The 22,683-nt window shown below is 44.2% G+C and overlaps 1 protein-coding gene across 1 annotated transcript; it reads left to right on the top strand.

The window, feature by feature from the left end:
- Positions 1-377: 377 nt before the first annotated feature.
- On the top strand, positions 378-18,567 carry helz2a (helicase with zinc finger 2a). The gene is made up of 19 exons (XM_084168077.1): positions 378-987; positions 1,169-1,355; positions 3,471-3,578; positions 4,743-5,254; positions 5,379-6,032; positions 6,322-7,114; positions 7,247-7,322; positions 8,977-12,523; positions 12,624-12,706; positions 12,927-13,070; positions 13,161-13,322; positions 13,702-13,846; positions 14,058-14,174; positions 14,314-14,503; positions 14,754-14,888; positions 15,077-15,289; positions 15,382-15,538; positions 15,650-15,817; positions 17,971-18,567. The coding sequence occupies exons 1-19, from the start codon at positions 392-394 to the stop codon at positions 18,138-18,140; spliced, it is 8,157 nt and encodes a 2,718-aa protein (XP_084024203.1). The 5' UTR covers positions 378-391; the 3' UTR covers positions 18,141-18,567.
- The last annotated feature ends 4,116 nt before the right edge of the window (positions 18,568-22,683 follow it).

The raw sequence follows: 22,683 nt of genomic DNA, 5'->3' as shown, positions 1-22,683 counted from the left end.
GCTAAAGGTGGCACAACCAGTTATTGAGTGTAAGGGGGCATTTACTTTTTCACACAGGGGAATTGGGTGTTGCATAACTTTGTTAATGAAATAAATGAAATAAATATGTAATTGTTGTGTTATTTGTTCACTTATGTTCCCTTTATCTAATATTAGGTTTTGGTTGAAGATCTGATAACATTCAGTATCACAAATATGCAAAAGTAGAGAAAATTAGAAAGGGGGCAAATACTTTTTCATAGCACTGTATGCATGATATCAAGGACTGAAGTGTCACACTACCATTTGCCTCTATCAATAATTAAATAATGGACTAAATTAAAAATTGATCTATGTACAAAAACCTGTCATGCTTTGTTTTTTAATTTCAGAAGAAAACCGGGATTACGCTATGACTACGAAAGAGAGAATTCAGCGCCGGTTCCCTGGCAAGTTCATGGAGCTCTGCGAACCCTGCTTCCATCGCAGTCCACGGCACATCTCCTGGAAGGGCAACAACTTGAAGTGCAATTCCAGACACAGGCACATTTGGAAGGCAACTCTAGTTCTTTGTGACAAGCAAAATACACTGTTGTATGAGGAGGTCAGGCCGCTGCCCATCCTGCCCCACTTGAACATCCGCTCATGGCAGTACTGTAAGTATGTTGAGAAGGGTGAGCAATGCTGGCATGGCGCCCATCGATGCTGGTTTGCACACAGTGAGGTAGAGATGACCGTGTGGACAGCTGAGAGCCAGGAGGGGTTTGTTCGCTCTGAGCTGCTTCTGGCTGTACATAAACATCAGCCGGTGGCAGCAGCTTCTCTGTCTCTGACCCAGCACTACTGCAAAGCCTGCAGTCTATCGTTTTCTCAATGGGGATGTTACCAGAACCACCTCAACACGTTCAACCACATCAAAAGGACCAGCGAGTATAACAATGAGACAACGACTGAGTGGAAGTATCGAGACCCACCTCAAACCAACCAAGCCTACAAATTGTGTGAAAGGTACATTACACCCAGTCAGTATCACACAACACATACACTGAGTATACCAAACATTAGGTTCACCTTCCTAATATTGAGCTGATCCTATTCATCAGACACTTATAGTTGGATATCTAATGTGATTCATAATAACAGCAATTAACATTTCTAAAACATAAAATGTAATGTAATTTATCCATAGGAGGGCCTCTACATGTGAGCTTGGGAGCAACTGTGTTGATGCTCACTCAGCGGAAGAACTACAGGAGTGGCGCACAAGAGACAAGACTGATCGGAAGACAGTTATTGCTGCTGAAGAGCAGGGTTTACTTTCATACCAGGACAATCTACTGAGAGAGTATAGGGCTAGCATCAACAAGGCTGTTATTGTAAGGCCATTTCTATTAAATATACAGTGCCTTCGGAAAGTATTCAGACCCCTTGACTTTTTCCACATTTTGTTACGTTACAGCCTTATTCTAAAATGGATTAAATAAATAAAAATCCTCAGCCATCTATACACCATACCACATAATGACAAAGCGAAAACAGTTTTTTATACATTTTTGCAAATGTATTAAAAATAAAAAACCGAAATACCTTTTTTACATAAGTATTCAGACCCTTTGCTATGAGACTTGAAATTGAGCTCAGGTGAATCCTGTTCCATTGATCATTCTTTAGATGTTTCTACAACTTGATTGGAGTCCACCTGTGGTAAATTCAATTGATTGGACATGATTTGGAAAGGCACACACCTGTCTATATAAGGTCCCACAGTTGACAGTGCATGTCAGAGCAAAAACCAAACCATGAGGTGAAAGGAATTGTCCGTAGAGCTCCGAGATAGGATTGTGCCGAGGCACAGAACTGGGGAAGGGTACCAAAAAATGTCTGCAGCATTGAAGGTCCCCATGAACACAGTGGCCTCCATCATGTGGCCTCCCAATGGTCACTCTGACAGAGCTCTAGAGTTCCTCTGTGGAGATGGGAGAACCTTCCAGAAGGACAACCATCTCTGCAGCACTCCCCCAATCAGGCCTTTATGGTAGAGTGGCCAGACGGAAGCCACTCCTCAGTAAAAGGCACATGACAGCCCGCTTGGAGTTTGCCAAAAAGGCACCTAAAGACACTCAGACCATGAGAAACAAGATTATTTGGTCTGATGAAACCAAGATTGAACTATTTGGCCTGAATGCCAAGCGTCATGTCTGAAGGAAACCTGGCACCATCCCTAAGGTGAAGCATGGTGGAGGCCGCATCATGCTGTGGGGATGTTTTTCAGCGGCAGGGACTGGGAGAATAGTCAGGATTGAGGCAAAGATGAACGGAGCAAAGTACAGAGAGATCCTTGTTGAAAACCTGCTCCAGAGCGCTCAGGACCTCAGACTGGTGCAAAGGTTCCCCTTCCAACAGGACAACGACCCTGAGCACACAGCCAAGACAACGCAGGTGTGGCTTCAGGGACAAGTCTCTGAATGTCCTTGAGTGGCCCAACCAGAGACCGGACTTGAACCCGATCGAACATCTCTGGAGAGACCTGAAAATAGCTGTGCAGCAACGCTCCCCATCCAACCTGACAGGGCTTGAGAGGATCTGCAGAGAAGAATAGGAGAAACTCCCCAAATACAGGTGTGCCAAGCTTGTAGCGTCATACCCAAGAAGACTTGATGCTGTAATCGCTGCCAAAAGTGCTTCAACAAAGTACTGAGTAAAGGGTCATACTTATGTAAATGTATATATATTTTAATTGTTTTGCTTTGTCATTATGGGGTATTGTATGTAGATTGATAGGGAGGGGAGAACAATTTAATCAATTTTAGAATAAGGCTGTAATGTAACAAATTTTGGAAAAAGTCAATTGGTCTGAATACTTTCCGAATGCACTGTACTCGCAATCAACTTTAAAATTGACACGTTATAAGATTTCAGTTGCCTTTAATACTGTACTGGTCAGGTAAAATACAACTCATTTCCTGGTTCTGAGAGTCTACTGCAGCGACCTATCGTTCTACGACTAACGCACTGATTTATATTTAATTTAATTTAAAGAAACAGAACACAATTTGAAGATGTGATACAAAACCACTTTGTGTTCATCACAGAGGGACAAACTTTAAATTAGATAGAAGCTGAGACCGTGACGAATCAATAGAGTGACAAATAAACTCTATGGTACGTTCACAGCCCTGCAGCGCAATGCAGCTTGAGTGCCTGTAATGTACAAATTGATGGACAGTCCTATCAGCAAATTAGTGTTAAGGCGGGACTACCGAGCCTCCAATGGCTGTGGATATGTAACCCAATACCCCAGAGTCATTCCATGCCAACTGTTTTGAAGCAGGGACACAGTCAGAACTGTCATGAAGCGATTTGGTCTAAGACAAGTTTATTTATAAGCGAATTACGTTGATAAAAATTACATTTACACTGCATAAAATATTACAAGCTTTTTAACACAAACAAACATTCTGTGCCATTGTGATTATACCGTCCATTTTCAGATGTCTGAGGCAGTGTCTGGTGTGAATATCAGCTGTGACAAGGACCTGATGATTTCAGGTCAAAGAGAAAATGTGCCGCTGACATGGAAGTTCAGAATACAGTCGGAGGTAAGGCTAACATACCATTATTACCTTGTTGTACTTAAAAGAGTACTCCATGTAAAGTCGCCACTCAGTCCTGCAAATGTTATGGACGTCAAGATGCTTGCTTAGCGAGTACGACTCCCCCCTGATTAGGCTCATACCTGGCTCGAACTTGGGACCTCTGCTTTGCTAAAACACGTGACCGCCTTTTTCCAGTTACAGTGTAGTATAACTGCAGTTCAACTACAGTACACTGCAGTTATTATGCAATTACTGCATCCAAAATACCACAGTCCACTGCGTCTTTATATCGGACGACCCCTTACAAAAAAAGATTGCAGTAGGGTCCCACCGCCTTTGATTGCATTTCAAGGTAATTATGAGGAAGTCAGTTTACCAGTTCTATTCAATGGTCGTGCATTTGCAATATAATTATTTCACAAAAATAAACGTATTAATGATTTTTTTTGCAGCCTTAAGCCGATGTCACACGAAGCAATCTGGACGCGATTTATGTTGCTTGGAACAAAGTTGCATCTGGGTTGCTCAGTGTGTCACCCCAAATTAGTTGCATTGCATCACAAGATATAGAAATCCATCCTATTTCACGCAAATTAATGTATGCAATGTCCAATCAGTCAGCAAAAAAAGGTTTACATGACTCGTCATATCGTTCTGTTCAGAACTCTGACCCAGTTGTCATGTCAACACAGCTGTTGCAAACCATGACACAATTCCAAATAGGAAATGTATAAAACATTCTAGACACCATGGCTAGTCATGGTTTATGTACATAGTCTGGCAGTCAATACATTTTATTTTAAAAGTGAACCCAGACCTTTCTCTGTCCAGTTTTAACTGACATTGTCCAGCATGAATTGCACTAGCTAGCTCATCACTAGCTTGGTTAGATTTGACACAAGGCCAGTGCTCTTGCATTTGGTCTATTTTGATGCTGTTACAATTACCAAATGTTTGTATAAGCAAATCATTTATGAAACCATGATGTGATGTATGACAAGATTGGATGTATGCAATTGCGTTTGAATTGCTTTGTGTAGAGGCAAAGTTGCTTGAGATGATGTCACTTGCAACTTCCATCTGCAACAGAAATTGTGTCCAAATTGCTTAACTCACAAGATTGTAGTAGTGGCATCCTAATGAATTGTGTCCAATGCTTTTTTACAGAGACTACTTGCACATATAGCGTTACTGAAACAGGAACCTGGGGCCTCTTTCTCCCTGGATGAAAACAGTCCTGAGCCCTGCACTTACTCCACGAGTGAACAGTTCTGTAACTCAGACATGACCTATGACATCACCGTGTCCTTCAAGTCCAACAACCCGGGTCTTTACGAACAGTGGTTGGTGTTTGACTTTGACACAAGGCCAGTGCTCTTGCAGAAACTCAAGGTTGACGTTGGAAAAGAGCCTTCCATTCATCTAGTGGCGCCACCACAAGACGAAATCCATCCATCTTTAAATCAAGAACGCTGGCATCAGGGGAACAGGGACATCATCCCATACTTGGAGAAGACAGAGGCACAGGAAAAGCTGCTTAAGGAATACGAGCATCAGATTAGCATGCTGTATAAACCACTTGATGACTGCAACACGCCCATTAATCACCAGAACTACAAAGAGAGAATGCACAGCTTCCTGTACACAGAGGAGCAGGCAGAAGATCAGGTGGTTTCAAGGTAATGATAGCAATTAGAGTATTTATTGAATACTATATAGTAAAACATCTACATTGGTAAATATACATGAGTTAAAATGGCAATCAACCTACCTAAATCTTTCCACATTCTATACAATTTTAAGACTCAATGTTCGAGCGACCATCACCTTGTCGGTCAACCTAGAGGCCACTGTAGACGACCCTCAGTTTGGGATGAAGATAGCTCCTTTGGGGGAACTATTCTGTGCCGTCTCAGTTCCTTATAATCTCACCCCAGACACCCCAGAGGGTTTGATGCTGAGACGAGGCATCCAGTCAGCTCTCATAGCACCAGTATCTTCAGATAATCAAAGTCACAAGGTCTACGAAGCCATCATCCTCAGAGACGCCACCAGTGAGAATAAAATGCACTTGCAGCTGTCTAAAAGATGCTGCTCTGACCTGAAGCTCCAAAGAAATGAAACATGTGAAATGGAAGTCCAGTTCCAGCTGAATCGTCTGAAGTTCTGTGAGATGCACAAAGCCATAGATCTCCTTCCAGACACAGAGAGAGTGTTGCCAGACTTCAGGAACTGCAGTGTCCCTGTGAGCAAAACACAGCAAAATTACAACCTCAATGCAAGGCAGCAAGCAGCTATGGAATTTATCGTTGGAGATACTGATGGAGGAGGGAGCGTGGCACCACTCCTCATTTATGGACCATTTGGAACTGGGAAAACCCTTACTCTCGCTACGGCAGCCAAGGAGCTGCTACGGCAGCCTCACACCAAAGTACTGATCTGCACCCTTACAAACAGGTAGGAGACAGAGGAATTGATGTAAGTCGCTCTGGATAATTATAATATCGGTTATTCAATGGGTTGACTATACAGTATGTGGCCTCGAAATGTTCAATAATTATGTTTATAATCGTAGCAAGTATATATAACTAGAGCCTGTAGTAGTACAGTAGAAGTTATGAAAATTATTTTTATTTTTTATAGTTGGAACATGCTATCGTTATTAACCTGGTGAATTATTATTGTTGGTACAAAAGTACATTGTAAGTGAAGCCATAGAAGAGATTACACTCATTATTTTCTTCAGTTCTGCAGATTTGTATGTGAAGGGTCATTTCCATGAGTGTGTCAACTCTGGAGAACTTGAAATCAAACTTCTTAGAATAAAGGCAGAAGAATCATCCGTACAATCTACTGATGAGATCACCTTACAGTACTGTCCTCGTTCCGAAAACGGCCAATTGTTCTCCCTCCCTGACAAAGATACAGTGGACTCCTGTAGGGTGGTCATAACAACCACTGCAATGGCAAGGCACTTCCATGACCTGAAGCTCCCTGACGGCTACTTCACCCACATCCTGATTGACGAAGCATCCCAGATGCTTGAATGTGAAGCTCTGATGGCCCTTGGTCTGGCTGGGCCAGTAACTCGAGTGGTTCTAGCTGGAGATCACATGCAGATGGGGCCAAAGCTCTTTTCAGTGGATGATGACCAACGCTCCAATCACACCTTGCTGAACCGTCTGTTCCACTACTATCAAGCCCAGGAGAGTAGTGCAGCTTTGAAAAGCAGAATCATTTTCAACGAGAACTATCGCTCCACAAAAGAGATAGTAGAATTTGTGTCCACTAACTTCTACGTTGGCAAGTCTGATGCCATCAAGGCTGTAGGTAATGTTCCAGCTCATCCGAACTGCCACCCCCTGAGGTTCCACCATGTCAGAGGAGAATCTCACTTGGACAACACATCCATGTCGTGGTTTAACCGTAAAGAGGTTGCATCCGTGGTTGAAATAGTGCAAAATCTGCTCAGAGATTGGCCACCCGCATGGGGAAATCAGGATCAAAGCTCAATTTGTGTCCTGTCTGAAGGATGCCAGGTATTTTTGGCTTTTGAACATACCACCATTTTTATCATGTATTTCTTGAGCAAAGGATAATCTATTGACAATATTGTATTTGAAGTCTTACATGTTGTAATTGTATTTTTTGTGACATATATTGGTTCATAGGTTTCACTGATCCGGAAAGAGCTTCGGAAAAAAAGACATGGCCAAGTGACTGTGGAAAATATAGCCAATGTTCAAGGTATATTTTTGACTGTGATTTTGACTTTCATATAACCCTTTCCTTGAACATAATAATGGGTTGTATACTACACTGCTCAAAAAAATTAAGGGAACACTTAAACAACACAATGTAACTCCAATTCAATCACACTTCTGTGAAATCAAACTGTCCACTTAGGAAGCAACACTGATTGACAATACATTTCACATGCTGTTGTGCAAATGGAATAGACAACAGGTGGAAATTATAGGCAATTAGCAAGACACCCCCAATAAAGAAGTGGTTCTGCAGGTGGTGACCGCAGACCACTTCTCAGTTCCTATGCTTCCTGGCTGATGTTTTGGTCACTTTTGAATGCTGCCGGTGCTTTCACTCTAGTGGTAGCATGAGACGGAGTCTACAACCCACACAAGTGGCTCAGGTAGTGCAGCTCATCCAGGATGGCACATCAATGCGAGCTGTGGCAAGAAGGTTTGCTGTGTCTGTCAGCGTAGTGTACAGGCCAGTACATCAGGAGACGTGGAGGAGGCCGTAGGAGGGCAACAACCCAGCAGCAGGACCGCTACCTCCGCCTTTGTGCAAGGAGGAGCAGGAGGAGCACTGCCAGAGCCCTGCAAAATGACCTCCAGCAGGCCACAAATGTGCATGTGTCTGCTCAAACGGTCAGAAACAGACTCCATGAGCGTGGTATGAGGGCTCGACGTCCACAGGTGGGGGTTGTGCTTACAGCCCAACACCGTGCAGGGCGTTTGGCATTTGCCAGAGAACACCAAGATTGGCAAATTCGCCACTGGCGCCCTGTGCTCTTCACAGATGAAAGCAGGTTCACACTGAGCACATGTGACAGACGTGACAGAGTCTGGAGACGCCGTGAAGAACGTTCTGCTGCCTGCAACATCCTCCAGCATGACCGGTTTGGCGGTGGGTCAGTCATGGTGTGGGGTGGCATTTCTTTGGGGGGCCGCACAGCCCTCCATGTGCTCGCCAGAGGTAGCCTGACTGCCATTAGGTACCGAGATGAGATCCTCAGACCCCTTGTGAGACCATATGCTGGTGCGGTTGGCCCTGGGTTCCTCCTAATGCAAGACAATGCTAGACCTCATGTGGCTGGAGTGTGTCAGCAGTTCCTGCAAGAGGAAGGCATTGATGCTATGGACTGGCCCGCCCGTTCCCCAGACCTGAATCCAATTGAGCACATCATGTCTCGCTCCATCCAATAACGCCACGTTGCACCACAGACCGTCCAGGAGTTGGCGGATGCTTTAGTCCAGGTCTGGGAGGAGATCCCTCAGGAGACCATCCGCCACCTCATCAGGAGCATGCCCAGGCGTTGTAGGGAGGTCATATAGGCACGTGGAGGCCACACACACTACTGAGCCTCATTTTGACTTGTTTTAAGGACATTACATCAAAGTTGGATCAGCCTGTAGTGTGGTTTTCCACTTTAATTTTGAGGGTGACTCCAAATCCAGACCTCCATGGGTTGATACATTTGATTTCCATTGATAATTTTGGTGTGATTTTGTTGTCAGCACATTCAACTATGTAAAGAAAAAAGTATTTAATAATATTATTTAATTCATTCAGATCTAGGATGTGTTGTTTAAGTGTTCCCTTAATTTTTTTGAGCAGTGTATAAAAACTTTGACATGTTGTTTTCATTTCTTAACAGGCAAACAGTTCAGGGCAATAGTATTGACAGCCGTTCAAACTCGTGACAGCCTCCTTTCCTCTGACTCACCTTGTCACCAGTTTTTCAACGATGCTCGCGTGCTGAACACGGTCATGACTAGGGCTCAATCCCAGGTTGTTGTGGTTGGAGATGCTGCTGCTCTTTGCTACTTTGGGAAAAGCTCAAGGATATGGAAAGCCTACATAGACCACTGCATCAGCAAACACAGTGCAGATCCGCAAACCCTTACTGAAGATTACTTGAAACAGGAAGTAAGAGAGATTTCAAGATTTTTCAAAGGGGATGAGGAGGACAACAGTGATAGTGAGTCATCAATATCTGAGATACCTGACATAGATGATCCAATACTGAGGGAGCTTCTTGACGAGGGTAAAGATGTACGACTCACTGTAACAGCTGACGGCCTGTTGGGTATCACCCAGGGGAAGCCAATTGTCAACCCATTAGATGGACTTGAGATTAACACAAGCCAAGAAAGCTCCCCTTTGTATCTTCAGGCATCGATAAAGAGAGACCCGAGTATCTACAAACACTGTCACTTGAATTTGGAGAGGTTTGACTCAGGCTACGCCATACCTCTTGAAGAGCCCTCCCTCTGCATTTCTATCAAAGGTAGAAAGAATCTTGGTCGTTCTTTTCCTGGAGATCAGGTTATTGTGGAGATCTTGGACAATGAGTGCCATCCCCCAAATGGGAAAGTGTTAGATGTGCTGAAGGTTAAAAATGCCTCCATGTTGTTTGTCTGTACCATTGATAACCATGACACCCAGGTGATGACACCCATCAACAACTGCATCTCCAAAATTTACACCCCATTTTGGAGGGACAAGCCAAACTACATTGCAGTGCGAAAACTGGAGGATCTGAGATTTGAAGAGTTTGTGAAGATAAATGAGGAATCCAAAAGAAACAATCTCTTTGTTGTCAAAGTCTTGAAGTGGCGAGAGCAATTTCGATACCCTTTAGGAGTTGTCGTAAAAGTCCTTCCCAAAGTGACATCTTTAGATAGTGGACTAGAAGTATTGGACATAGAGTATCAACTGACAAGGGCCCCTCCTGTTGAGAAAGACCATGAAATTGTCAAGGAACTGAACACAGATACGCAAAGTCGAATGGATTATCGAAAATTCACAACCTTTACAATTGACCCAGCACATTCCAAGGATCTTGATGATGCAATCAGTGTAAGAGATTTAGATGAACAATATGAGATTGGAGTTCACATTGCTGATGTTGCAAGCCTTGTGACCAAGGACAGCCCATTGGACAAAAATGCACAACAGAATGGAACTGCTTTTTATCCCCCTGGAAAAGAGCCTGTTTATATGTTCCCACATTGTCTGAGCACCAAGGATTTCAGTCTACTCCCTGGATATGAACGAAATGCCATATCATTGATGGTGGAAATTGACAAGAAAACGGACCGCATCAAGACAAGTAAGTTTAGCCTATCTGTAATAAAGTCAGATAGAAAGTTGTCATATGAGGAAGCTGAAAACATCATCCAAAACTCTGCTGATAATGGCCAACGATATGACACTTTGGAGGGCTGCCTCGCTAAAGCATGTCACTTCTCTGAGGTTCACAGAAAGGACAGGAAACTGGAAGACTGGTGCTATAAGTCACCTGATGATGATGTAATCGTTGGTAGAAGACGGTCTCATAAGATGGTGGAAGAGCTCATGGTTATGTTTAACCACGCTGTCACTGAACTGTTGCTCAAAGATGCAAAGACAGTTAGCTGCACCCCAGTCAGATGCCAAGACAAGCCAAACACAGAGAAGCTTTGTCAACTAAAAGAAAAATACAGTTCTTTGATTCCCCTGTCCATTCATTTCTGCCACTGCATTGATCAGATTGGTAACGTTGATGATAACCAGAGGGATGCGGTTTCTAAGCCTTACCCAGGTTTGACCAATCAGATGCTTGCAACGGGAGCAGAGAAGAAAGCCCATCGGGGTCAAGTTGTCCAGCCATCTGAGACATTCTCTCTGTTAACATCCATTGTGAGGAGTCTTGAGTCAGCACTGCAAGACAAGGATATCCCTAGAATTGTGGACCTGATAACAACTGATGACATTCATCCCCAGCTACTGCCTGTGATCCTTGAATTCAGGAAGACGATCCGTAGAGCATATGTTCTACGCTCTAACTCAACGTACCTATCTAGAGTTGGCCACTATGACCTTCAGCTTGAAAGCTACACTTGGGCTTCCTCGCCCATTCGTCGGTACGTGGACGTTATTGTTCAGAGGCTCCTGCACTCAGTTCTTGAAAACAAAGCAGTCAGGTACACTTCTTTGGAAATTGACCAGTCCTGTCTGAGTTTTTCTGAAAGATCTGATAAGCAAAAGATGTACGAGAAGAAAGCTCGTTGCTTGAGTCTTGCAACGCAGCTGAACAATCAAAGTGCACAGAAGGTAGCCTTTGTCATTGATGCCTCCCCAGTTGGAAGGAGTTTAAGGGTGTATTTTCCATTTAATCGAACCTCAATGCCAGACGTAATCCATATCATGTATAGGGATCTGCAGTTAACAGACCAACCAGAGTACAATGAGCATGACAACCATGTGGTTCTGAAATGGAAGAGAAGAGTATACTCCTTCACAAATGAGAACATCCACGCTGAACTGCAACCACAGTTGCCTCATCCATTTGTGACATCAGTGCCAACAGACTTGTGGAAAGGGATGCTGTCAGCTCTGAATGAGAAGAACTGGGACATCGTGTTCCAATCCTTACAGACCATCAGCTCAAGTGTCAATGATAACCAACAGGTCTGCTCAGGTCTGCTCCAATATACACCAACGATGGCCAGAACCAATCCAAATCCAGGTCATTACATTGAATTGCCTTTGAGGGTAAAGCCTGGTGAAACACTTGAGGTGCAACTGGGCACTGACACACAGCGGGGATTATTAATACCTGTGGTTCAGATGCTTGTTGTACGTAACAAGTTTGAGATTTGCTTGGAACACTCAAAAGACCCAACTCTGTGTTTCTCCAAGTATGCACTCCATTCGTCGAAGCAAACATACACCACTTACTGGGACTATCAGAAGATATGGAAACCATTGTGTGAGATGGAGTCAGCCTCCAATGCTGTAGCAGAAAATGACAGCATTGTCCTTGAAGATGTGCCTTTGACATGGAAACAGATACAGAAGGAGAGACAACTTGGTGGATTCTTCCAGTTGCCACTTGAGAAGATGAAACAGTGGGCCATTGAGTACGGTCTCAAACACAGCTTTCTGTGTATCCGGATGAGGTACCAAAATCGAGCGGATTTGACAAACAATGGCGCTGATGATGATCAGCATGTGGACCTCACCAATATCCCATCTCTCATTTGGGTTGCTCATGGAATAACCACTGGGGTCACTGATGAGGAAGAAGCTAAAAAGCTCTTCTATGTCCAGATAGACTTCCGGATTAATCACATGCCCATGGCCAAGATTCCAGAGAGGGTCTTCGGGAAAGATACTAAATTCACAGTGGAATTGATTCCAAAGCTGCTACCTGATGTGTAAGTATTTGGACTATTTAATATTCTAATACAAATGTGTTTGTAGCGTCAAAAGAAGATAAGATGTGCAATTAAATGAATGATTTTGTGTTATTTTCAGGCGTAAAGAGACTGCCGTCACTAACCTCACTCAGGCTAACGAACTTGTGAAGGACATTGCTCTTGGCAAGAGGACAAACTCAGGTAGATACACCTAACACATTTTACCTCAGAACACTACACAAGCCACCATCTATACCCAGCAAATTCACTCTCTGTTGAATTTTTATACATTTTTAGTTTTAACTTTGACAAATAAATTCACGGTAAATTCATGTCTCATGTCTGCTTGTAATAAGTGAGGTTGTGAGGATGTTATGAAATGATCAGGCATGAACATTTTTTGTGGTATTGTTTTACACAGCACCTGTAACTAAAGAGCTGAGACCTGCCAGGTTTGAGATCAAAGGTCATTCCTCCGTCAAGTTTCCTATTCTGAATAACAGCCAAACCAAAGCTATTAAAGAGGCCCTCGACAACCGATTCACTCTCATTCAGGGGCCACCAGGTAAGCACTTGGATGTTTTACAAAGCCTATATTACCTTTCTCATCATGCAGTTCAGTTATAATGTTAATACATTCTAACCATTTTCTTAGGCACTGGGAAGACGGTGGTTGGAGTCCACCTTGTTTATTGGTTCTTTCTGCAAAACCAAAAAGTCCCAAACCACATAAGGCCTAAAGCAGCTAATGGGTCTTCAAAGAGGAGGTGCATTCTATATTGCGGACCCTCTAATAAATCGGTGGATGTTGTAGCTGGTAAGAATCCCCCCCCCCTTCTCCTTACATTATGTTAGGTATGGCTTCATCTGCAATTGATTTCAATGTGGGCCTGTGTCACTGTCTCTTTTTGTGAGGTCTCAGTGAGTCAGATACGTTTGCAGTCAGATAACCATACCACTGTCATAGCACCAGTACTTAACTTGGGCAGGAGCTTACCGGAACTGACTACCAGCACCTCAAATTGTCTTCTGCATGAGTTCCTGCACCTCCTATAGAATATTAGCTCAAAAGTATTGAGGAGTTCATGCACCTAAATATTAACAGTACCGGCACCAAAATGAGTACCGGCACCTATTTCAGTCCTTAAGTCAAGCACTGCATAGCACTAAAACTTGTCTCATCATATTTGTCAAAGGTCAACTTCTGAAACTCCGGGAGGTGTTGAAGCCACTCCGAGTTTACAGTGAGCAGATGGAGATGTTGGAGTTTCCTTACCCTGGCAGCAACTTGAAGCTGTCACGCAGGTCAATCAGGGAGGAGAGACCCAAGAGAGAGCTCAGGTCGGCTGACTTTTGTCTAAGTGCAGGGAAAGAACTGTCCGTGTGTATTTTGGTTGGGCCGTAGAAATCGGTACTATGATGAAAGTTGAGGCTTTATATTTGCATTGCATAACTATTTGTTTCATCACTGATCATTACTCGGCATACAGAGTTATGACATGATGTCTGTTTATGCCTGTGTAAGGATGGTTTGCTTTTTGATTGTTTTCAGTTCCATCACGTTGCATCATCTTATTCGGATGCCGGAGAACCCATTCTCCAATGACATTATTGATTTTGATGCAAGAATTCAAATGGGAAAGGATCTCACAGACAAGGAGATTGAGAGGTACTTTCATGTAAATAATTAACCACAGATGATGCTCTTTGAAGAGCATACGTTTACCTAATTCATGTATAATTCTGACATGCGTTATGATTTTTTTATCAATTTGGTGTATTTTCCCATATATCTTTTTAACTTTAAGCTACAAAGTCCTCCTAAGTCATGCTCGGAATCATGAGTTGATGAGGCATGATGTCATCCTCTGCACTTGTACTGCGGCGTCAAATCCCAACTTCTCCAAACTGGATTTGCAACAGATTATCATTGATGAGTGTGCCATGGCAACTGAGCCTGAAGCCTTCATCCCCCTTGTGACCCATAAACCCGAACAGGTAATTGATCATCAATGACTAATTAATTTCTCAAGTTGCAAGCAGGGAAAAGGTTAAATAATAATAATAATATGCCATTTAGCAGACGCTTTTATCCAAAGCGACTTACAGTCATGCGTGCATAATTTTTTTTTTGTGTATGGGTGGTCCCGGGGATCGAACCCACTACCTTGGCGTTACAAGCGCCGTGCTCTACCAGCTGAGCTACAGAGGATGTAACCGATCTTATGATTATGTATTATCCTTTCAGATTGTTTTACTCGGCGATCACAAGCAATTGCAGCCCATTACGCATTGTGATCTTTCAGCAAGGTTGGGCATGAGGAAATCTCTGTTTGAGCGTTACATGGAAAAGGCGTTGATGCTTGATACGCAGTACAGAATGGTATGAAGCATGCATTGGTTTCGGAAATGTTTCCGTGTTCTATAGTAGAAGTTGTGTGGTTTGATTGTTCTCTGACATTCCACATCTGATTGCAAACTTGCACGAACATTCTCTATTGTCTTTGTCATCATTTTCATTTTGTTCGTATAGAACTTTGGGAATTACTCACTGCAATTTTGTCTTTTCAGCATGAGCGTATTTGTGAGTTTCCCTCAAAGGAGTTCTACAAAGGTATTCTCAAGACTGGAGCACCTCGGAAGGCCAGCGTCCTGCTCACTCAGTCTCAACATCTGACACCCATCCTTTTTGGACATGTTGACGGAAAAGAGATCAGTCTTGTGGTCTCCACCGAACGGGGGAACGAAAACTCAAAGGCCAACTTCGCAGAGGCTGAGGAATCGGTGAGCAACAACAACCAAGCAAGGTTACAAAACACTGTCAATGCATAATGCCATGCTAACGGTGAAACATCAACATTTTGTTTTTTTGTCAGGTTCGCATCGCTTCTCTGTTGATCAAGCGTGCTGGGGTGGCAGCTAGAGACATAGCTATTCTAACGCCATACAATGCCCAGGTAGCCAAGGTGAATGAAACCCTGTTAAACAACCATATCCAGAATGTCAACGTGAGCACCATCACAAAGAGTCAAGGTACAGTTATTTTGTCCATGGAGCACAAAGATACAGTATATAAAAGATACAATATATAGAAAGGGAAGGGAAACTGAACTCCAGCTGAGTATTTATACTTTTTTTCTACAGGAAGTGAATGGCGTTATGTCATCTTGTCCACTGTGCGCTCTTGTCCCAAGTCGGAAATTGACACAGAGCCAACCAAAGCATGGCTCATCAAGATGCTTGGTTTCATCATAGACCCAAACCAAGTCAATGTGGGCATCACTCGGGCTCAGGAGGGACTGTGCATTATTGGTAAGAAAATGTTCCAGGTGATATTATACAGCCAATGTCTCTCTGTTCACCTTGTTGACTCATATCAGGCACCACTGTAGCACTCATATAGCCAGCTTCCCAGACAGATTTAGCCTAGTCCTGTACTAAAAACCACTTTAAATGACTAGCTTTAATCTGTGTCCAGGAAACCGGCCTTTAGAGTCTAAATTAAGGAAATAGGTGCAATGATAGTGTGCACTGAAAAGTGAATTAACAATCAAATCAAACCAACAATGCATTTATTTTTTAATAAAAAAGTAAAATAAAACAACAACAAAAAAGTGTTGAGAAAAAAAGAGCAGAAGTAAAATAAAATAACAGTAGGGAGGCTATATACAGGGGGGTACCGGTGCAGAGTCAATGTGCGGGGGCACTGGCTAGTTGAGGTAGTTGAGGTAATATGTACATGTGGGTAGAGTTAAAGTGATTATGCATAAATAATTAACAGAGTAGCAGCAGTGTAAAAAGATGGGGTGGGGGTGGGGGGGCTGTGCAAATAGTCTGGGTAGCCATGATTAGCTGTTCAGGAGTCTTATGGCTTGGGGGTAGAAGCTGTTGAGAAGCCTTTTGGACCTAGACTTGGCGCTCCGGTATCGCTTGCCGTGCGGTAGCAGAGAGAACAGTCTATGACTAGGGTGGCTGGAGTCTTTGACAATTTTGAGGGCCTTCCTCTGACACCGCCTGGTATAGAGGTCCTGGATGGCAGGAAGCTTGGCCCCAGTGATGTACTGGGCCGTACGCACTACCCTCTGTAGTGCCTTGCGGTCGGAGGCCGAGCAGTTGCCATACCAGGCGGTGATGCAACCAGTCAGGATGCTCTCGGTGGTGCAGCTGTATAACTTTTTGAGGATCTGAAGACCCATGCCAAATCATTTCAGTCTCCTGAGGGGGAATAGGCTTTGTCGTGACATCTTCACGGTTGTCTTGGTGTGTTTGGACCATGATAGTTCGTTGGTGATGTGGACACCAAGGAACTTGAAGCTCTCAACCTGTTCCACTACAGCCCTGTCGATGAGAATGGGGGCGTGCTCAGTCCTCTTTTTTTTCCTGTAATCCACAATCATCTCCTTTGTCTTGGTCACGTTGAGGGAGAGATTGTTATCCTGGCACCACACTGCCAGGTCTCTGACCTCCTCCCTACAGGCTGTCTCATCGTTGTCGGTGATCAGGCCTACCACTGTTGTGTCGTCGGCAAACTTAATGATGGTGTTGGAGTCGTGCCTGGCCATGCAGTCATGGGTGAACAGGGAGTACAGGAGGGGACTGAGCACGCACCCCTGAGGGGCCCCCGTGTTGAGGATCAGCGTGGCAGATGTGTTGTTACCTACCCTTACCACCTGGGGGTGGCCCGTCAGGAAGTCCAGGATCCAGTTGCAGAGGGAGGTGTTTAGTCCCAGGATCCTTAGCTTAGTGATGAGCTTTGAGGGCACTATGGTGTTGAATGCTGAGCTGTAGTCAATGAATAGCATTCTCAGGTAGGTGTTCCTCTTGTCCAGGTGGGAAAGGGCAGTGTGGAGTGCAATAGAGATTGCATCATCTGTGGATCTGTTGGGGCGGTATGCAAATTGTAGTGGGTCTAGGGTTTCTGGGATAATGGTGTTGATGTGAGCCATAACCAGCCTTTCAAAGCACTTCATGGCTACAGACGTCAGTGCTACGGGTCGGTAGTCATTTAGGCAGGTTATCTTAGTGTCCTTGGGCACGGGGACTATGGTGGTCTGCTTGAAACATGTTGGTATTACAGACTCAGTCAGGGACATGTTGAAAATGTCAGTGAAGACACTTGCCAGTTGGTCAGCACATGCTCGGAGTACACGTCCTGGTAATCTGTCTGACCTGCTTAAAAGTCTTACTCACATCGGCTACGGCTACAGCTACGGAGAGCGTGATCACATAGTCATCCGGAACAGCTGGTGCTCTCATGCATGCTTCAGTGTTGCTTGTCCCTTGTCTATTGTTAGATTCCCATTGTTGTTACATTCTTTTGTACACTTGCATGGAAAACACTGTAGAACGGGACAAAGGTGTTTTATTTTCGAATTCCTCATTCCTTACGTCTGCTCTCAGCCTCTACTGGCGCTGGCGTTGACATGCGTCTTGGCGGTTTACATTTGCTCTTTGTTTCCCTTTAGGAAACCGAGAGTTGCTGTGGTGCAATTCACTGTGGAGGAAGCTATTGGTTCATTACCAGGAACGTGGCTGTGTGGTGGATCCTGCTAAGGACATTCAAGTTCAAAACCCACACGTCAAAACCAAATCAAAGGCCAAAGTAGCTTCGAAGTTGCGAAAAAGAAAATGCTAGAGATTCTGCAGTACCTACAATTGACTGCTGGGGATGATTTTGAAAATGTAGATATGCATTGCTAAGGTGCTGCTTGATGTCTTGATCTTTAACACTTGTGAAAAAGGGAAGACTTTTGCACTACTGAAGAGTTAATGAAGTCGATTTTTATGATTGTTTTTTGCATATGAATATAATATGGACCGTTATCATTACAATACCATTGTGTATTTCAGAACTATGTATAAAAGAAAAGCGACAATCATTGCACTGGTAATACAAAAAGATTTAATATATATATTTCTACCTTTTTGTTGTTAACCTTGACTTTTTGTACATATGCTTTTTAAGTGTTAGAGGTGCTTTATACTCAGTCAGATGTTTTGTATGTTTTATAATGATTGTGAAATGTTTTAATCATTGTATATTAAACTAGCCCTGCTATGTATTTAATGTATATGTCACTTCTTTATTCACAACTAGAGGGAGCTAAGACCTCAATTTGGGTTTTGACCATCAACACACTATAATTTCATCATATCACCCTGACCCATTATTCATAAGCATACTGTATGTGTGTTTGGGAGTTAAACTGTAACCTTCTCACTGACGCTCAGTTTGATAGAGCCCATGATTCAACTACAGTGACATAGATCTTGTAGGGATAGTTGTAGATTGATATAATAAATATATATATATATATATATATATATTCCTCTTATCAAGCCATGATTCATTTAATAATACACAGAAAGTAATACTTTTTCATTATTGCAATACTAATTACCAACACCATATTCTGTCTGGGTCAATCATCAAGAGCCAAGATAAGTAGAACATCACGTACCATTTATTATGTGTGAACTATCCCTTTAAGACTGTAGCCTACTTGTATGTGAAGCTATAAGTGTTCTGTTAAAAGGTCTGGAGCTTTATGGCACAGGTGGTAGTGCACTTCCCCTTGGCTGTTTTCAGCCACTCTCTGGCTGTTCCCCCTCTACACTTGTATAAACAAAGGTGCTATCTATAACCTTTTTTATTTTATTTTACCTTTATTTAACTAGGCAAGTCAGTTAGGAACAAAATCTTATTTACAATGACGGCCTACCCGGACGACGCTGGGCCAATTGTGCGCCGCCTTATGGGACTCCCAATCACGGCCGGTTGTGATACAGTCTGGAATCGAACCAGGGGGTCTGTAGTGACGCCTCAAGCACTGAGATGCAGTGCCTTAGACCGCTGCGCCACTCGGGAGCCTTAAATGGTTCTCAGGCTGTCCCCATAGGAGAACCCTTTGAAGAACCCTTTTAGGATGCAGGTAGAACCCTTTTGGGTTCCACGTAGAACCCTTTCTACAGAGGGTTCGACATGGAATCCAAAAGGGTTCTACCTGGAACTAAAAAGGGTTGTTCTATGGGTACAGCCGAGGAACCCTTTAGGGACCCCTGCTGCTACTACACTAGCTTTTCTAAGAACATGGGACAGTATATAGCATTTAGTTGAGGGGAATAATACAGACATTTTAACAAGATACAGACATACAATTCACAGAAATACTAATGTTATTGAATAAAATTCAACAAATGATACAAAAGATTAGTCATGACCATTGTTGCCATTTTATGTAATGTATATTTAAAACGGGAACAATGGAGCTCAGAGTAACCGATGTCTAGATATAACACTGTTTATGGTGTTCCCCCTCACATAGGGAAGAGCAGGAAACAACTGAATAAACAGCCATTATCGCTATCACCATAGAGACTGAAGCTTGAGGGGAGGCGCATGAAGACCAAGTCTCCCTCTTCCAGCTCTAGAATCACTCCTTTGCATACACTCGCAACATTTCCGTGACTGTTCCACTGATGAGGCCACATTATACTCTGGTCATTCTTGAACAAACGTACGCTCAGGTATTGCGATTAGCGCTTGTCCATGGCACTGAATCTGAAGAAGTAGACTCCTCTCACTGGTGCTGTGACGATACCTGCAGCAGAGGAAAGGCAGGGTGAGATCAACACTGTCCATCTCTCATAGACATTGGAGCAGCATCTTATAGTGATGGTGGACTCTATAGCTGGCCCCTGTGGACACTTGTGTTCTATTATATTGATTGGTGTGTGATCAGTACCTGTAATTGGACTGTAGGCTTGGCTTATGTTGGTGAGGACTTTGTGGTAGACCAGAGTGGTGTCAGTACTGAAGGGTCCAACATTAATACCTAAACCAGCAGAGAATGCCACCTTTGGCCTCTCTGTGAACACAGGGGGAGTGACACATATTTTTGTTATCCAACACACTGTACTGTATACATGCCATCCCCTAGGGCTAAACATTTCACAACTACACTACATATACAAAAGTATGTGGACACCCCTTCAAATTAGTGGATGCGGCTATTTCAGCCACACCCATTGCTGACAGGTATATAAAATTGAGCACACAGTCATGCAATCTCCATAGACAAACATTGGCAGTAGAATGACCTTACTGAAGAGCTCAGTGACTTTCAACATGGCACCGTCATAGGATGCCACCTTTCCAACAAGTCAGTTCATCAAATCTCTGCCCAGCTAGAGCTGCCCTGGTCAACTGTAAGTGCTGTTATTGGGAAGTGGAAACATCTAAGAGCAACAACGGCTCAGCCGCGAAGTGGTAGGCCACACAAGACCTTGGAACAGGACCGCCGAGTGCTGAAGTGCGTAGAGCGTAGAAATCGTCTGTCCTCGGTTGCAACACTCACCATCGATTTCCAAACTGCCTCTGGAAGCATATCAGCACAAGAACTGTTCGTCGGGAGCTTCATGAAATGGGTTTCCATGGCCGAGCAGCCGCACACAAGCCTAAGTTCACGATGCGCAATGCCAAGCGTCGGCTGGAGTGGTGAAAAGCTTGCCGCCATTGGACTCTGGAGCAGTGGAAACGCGTTCTCTGGAGTGATGAATCACGCTTCACCTTCTGGCAGTCCGACTGATTAATAAAATATAAGAAAAAATGTCTAGCACTGACCAAATGATCAATAAAACCCTAATTTTATACTTTCATATCCATACCATACCTGCATTCTCTCTCTTCAGCTCTTCCGCCTGGCTCTCACTGGCAGTCGTGACATGCCCAAATGACTATCGCCCCGTCGCGCTCACCTCGGTCATCATGAAGTGCTTAGAGAGGCTGGTCGTGGCCAACATCAAGGCCAGCATGTCAGGCACACTGGACCAACTCCAATCTGCCTACCACTCCAACAGATCCACTGAAGATGCCATATCCATCACTATTAACACGGCCGTAACACATCTGGACAAGAGGAACACGTGGCTCTTGTCACTCGGGCTCCCGAGTCTTAGGCACTGCATCTCAGTGCTTGAGGCGTCACTACAGACCCCCTGGTTCGATTCCAGGCTGTATCACAACCGGCCGTGATTGGGAGTCCCATAGGGCGGCGCACAATTGGCCCAGCGTCGTCCGGGTTTGGCCGGTGTAGGCCGTCATTGTAAATACGAATTTGTTCTTAACTGACTTGCCTAGTTAAATAAAGTAAAAATAAAATGTGAGAATTCTGTTCATTGACTACACTCTTAGAAAAAAGGGTTATTTGGCTGTCCCCATTGGATAACCCTTTTAAGAACCCTTTTTGATTCCAGGTAGAACCCGTTTGGGTTCCCTGTAGAACCCTCTGTAGAAAGAGTTCTACATGGAACCGAAAGGGGTTCTACCTGGAACCAAAAATGGTTCTTCAAAGGGTTCTCCTATGGGGACAGCTGAAGAACTCTTTAAGGTTCTAGATAGCACCTTTTTTTCTAAGAGTATACAGTTCAGCATTCCACACTATTGTTCCCTCCAAGCTCAACACCAAGCTCAGAGCCCTGGGTCTGGACACCACCCTCTGCAACTGGACCCTGGACTTCCTGATGGGCAGACCACAGGCTGTGAGGATTGGCAACAACATCTCCTCCACTCTGACTTTTAACACAGGGGCCCCCCAGGAGTGTGTCCTCAGTCCTCTGCTTTACTCCCTGTTCACCCATAACTGCGTGGCTTTGCACGACAACAATTCCATCATCAAGTTCGCTGAACGAAACCACGGTTGTTGGCCAGATGAACAACAACGACGAGTCAGCCTATAGGGAGGAGGTGAGTGAACTGGAATTGTGGTGTCATGACAACAACCTCTCACTCAACTTCAGAATAACAAAGGAGTTGATTGTTGACTTCAGGAAGCAGAGGAGGGAACATGCCCTGATCCACATCAACGGGACTGCAGTAGAGAGAGTCACTGAGAGCGTCCTGACCGGTTGCATCACGGCCTGGTACCGGAATTGCTCCGTCCATGACCGCAGGGCCCTCCAGTGGGTGGTGAAGACGGCCCAGCACATCACTGGGACCGTGCTCCCACCCATCCAGGACATCACTGGGACCGTGCTCCCACCCATCCAGGACATCACTGGGACCGTGCTCCCACCCATCCAGGACATCACTGGGACCGTGCTCCCACCCATCCAGGACATCACTGGGACCGTGCTCCCACCCATCCAGGACATCACTGGGACCGTGCTCCCACCCATCC

The sequence above is a fragment of the Coregonus lavaretus genome (genome assembly GCF_964263955.1).
Source record: "Coregonus lavaretus genome assembly, chromosome: 8".
In the NCBI taxonomy this organism is placed as follows: Eukaryota; Metazoa; Chordata; class Actinopteri; order Salmoniformes; family Salmonidae; genus Coregonus; species Coregonus lavaretus.
Note: the sequence above shows the minus strand (reverse complement) of the source record. Positions and strands in the feature narration are given on the sequence as shown.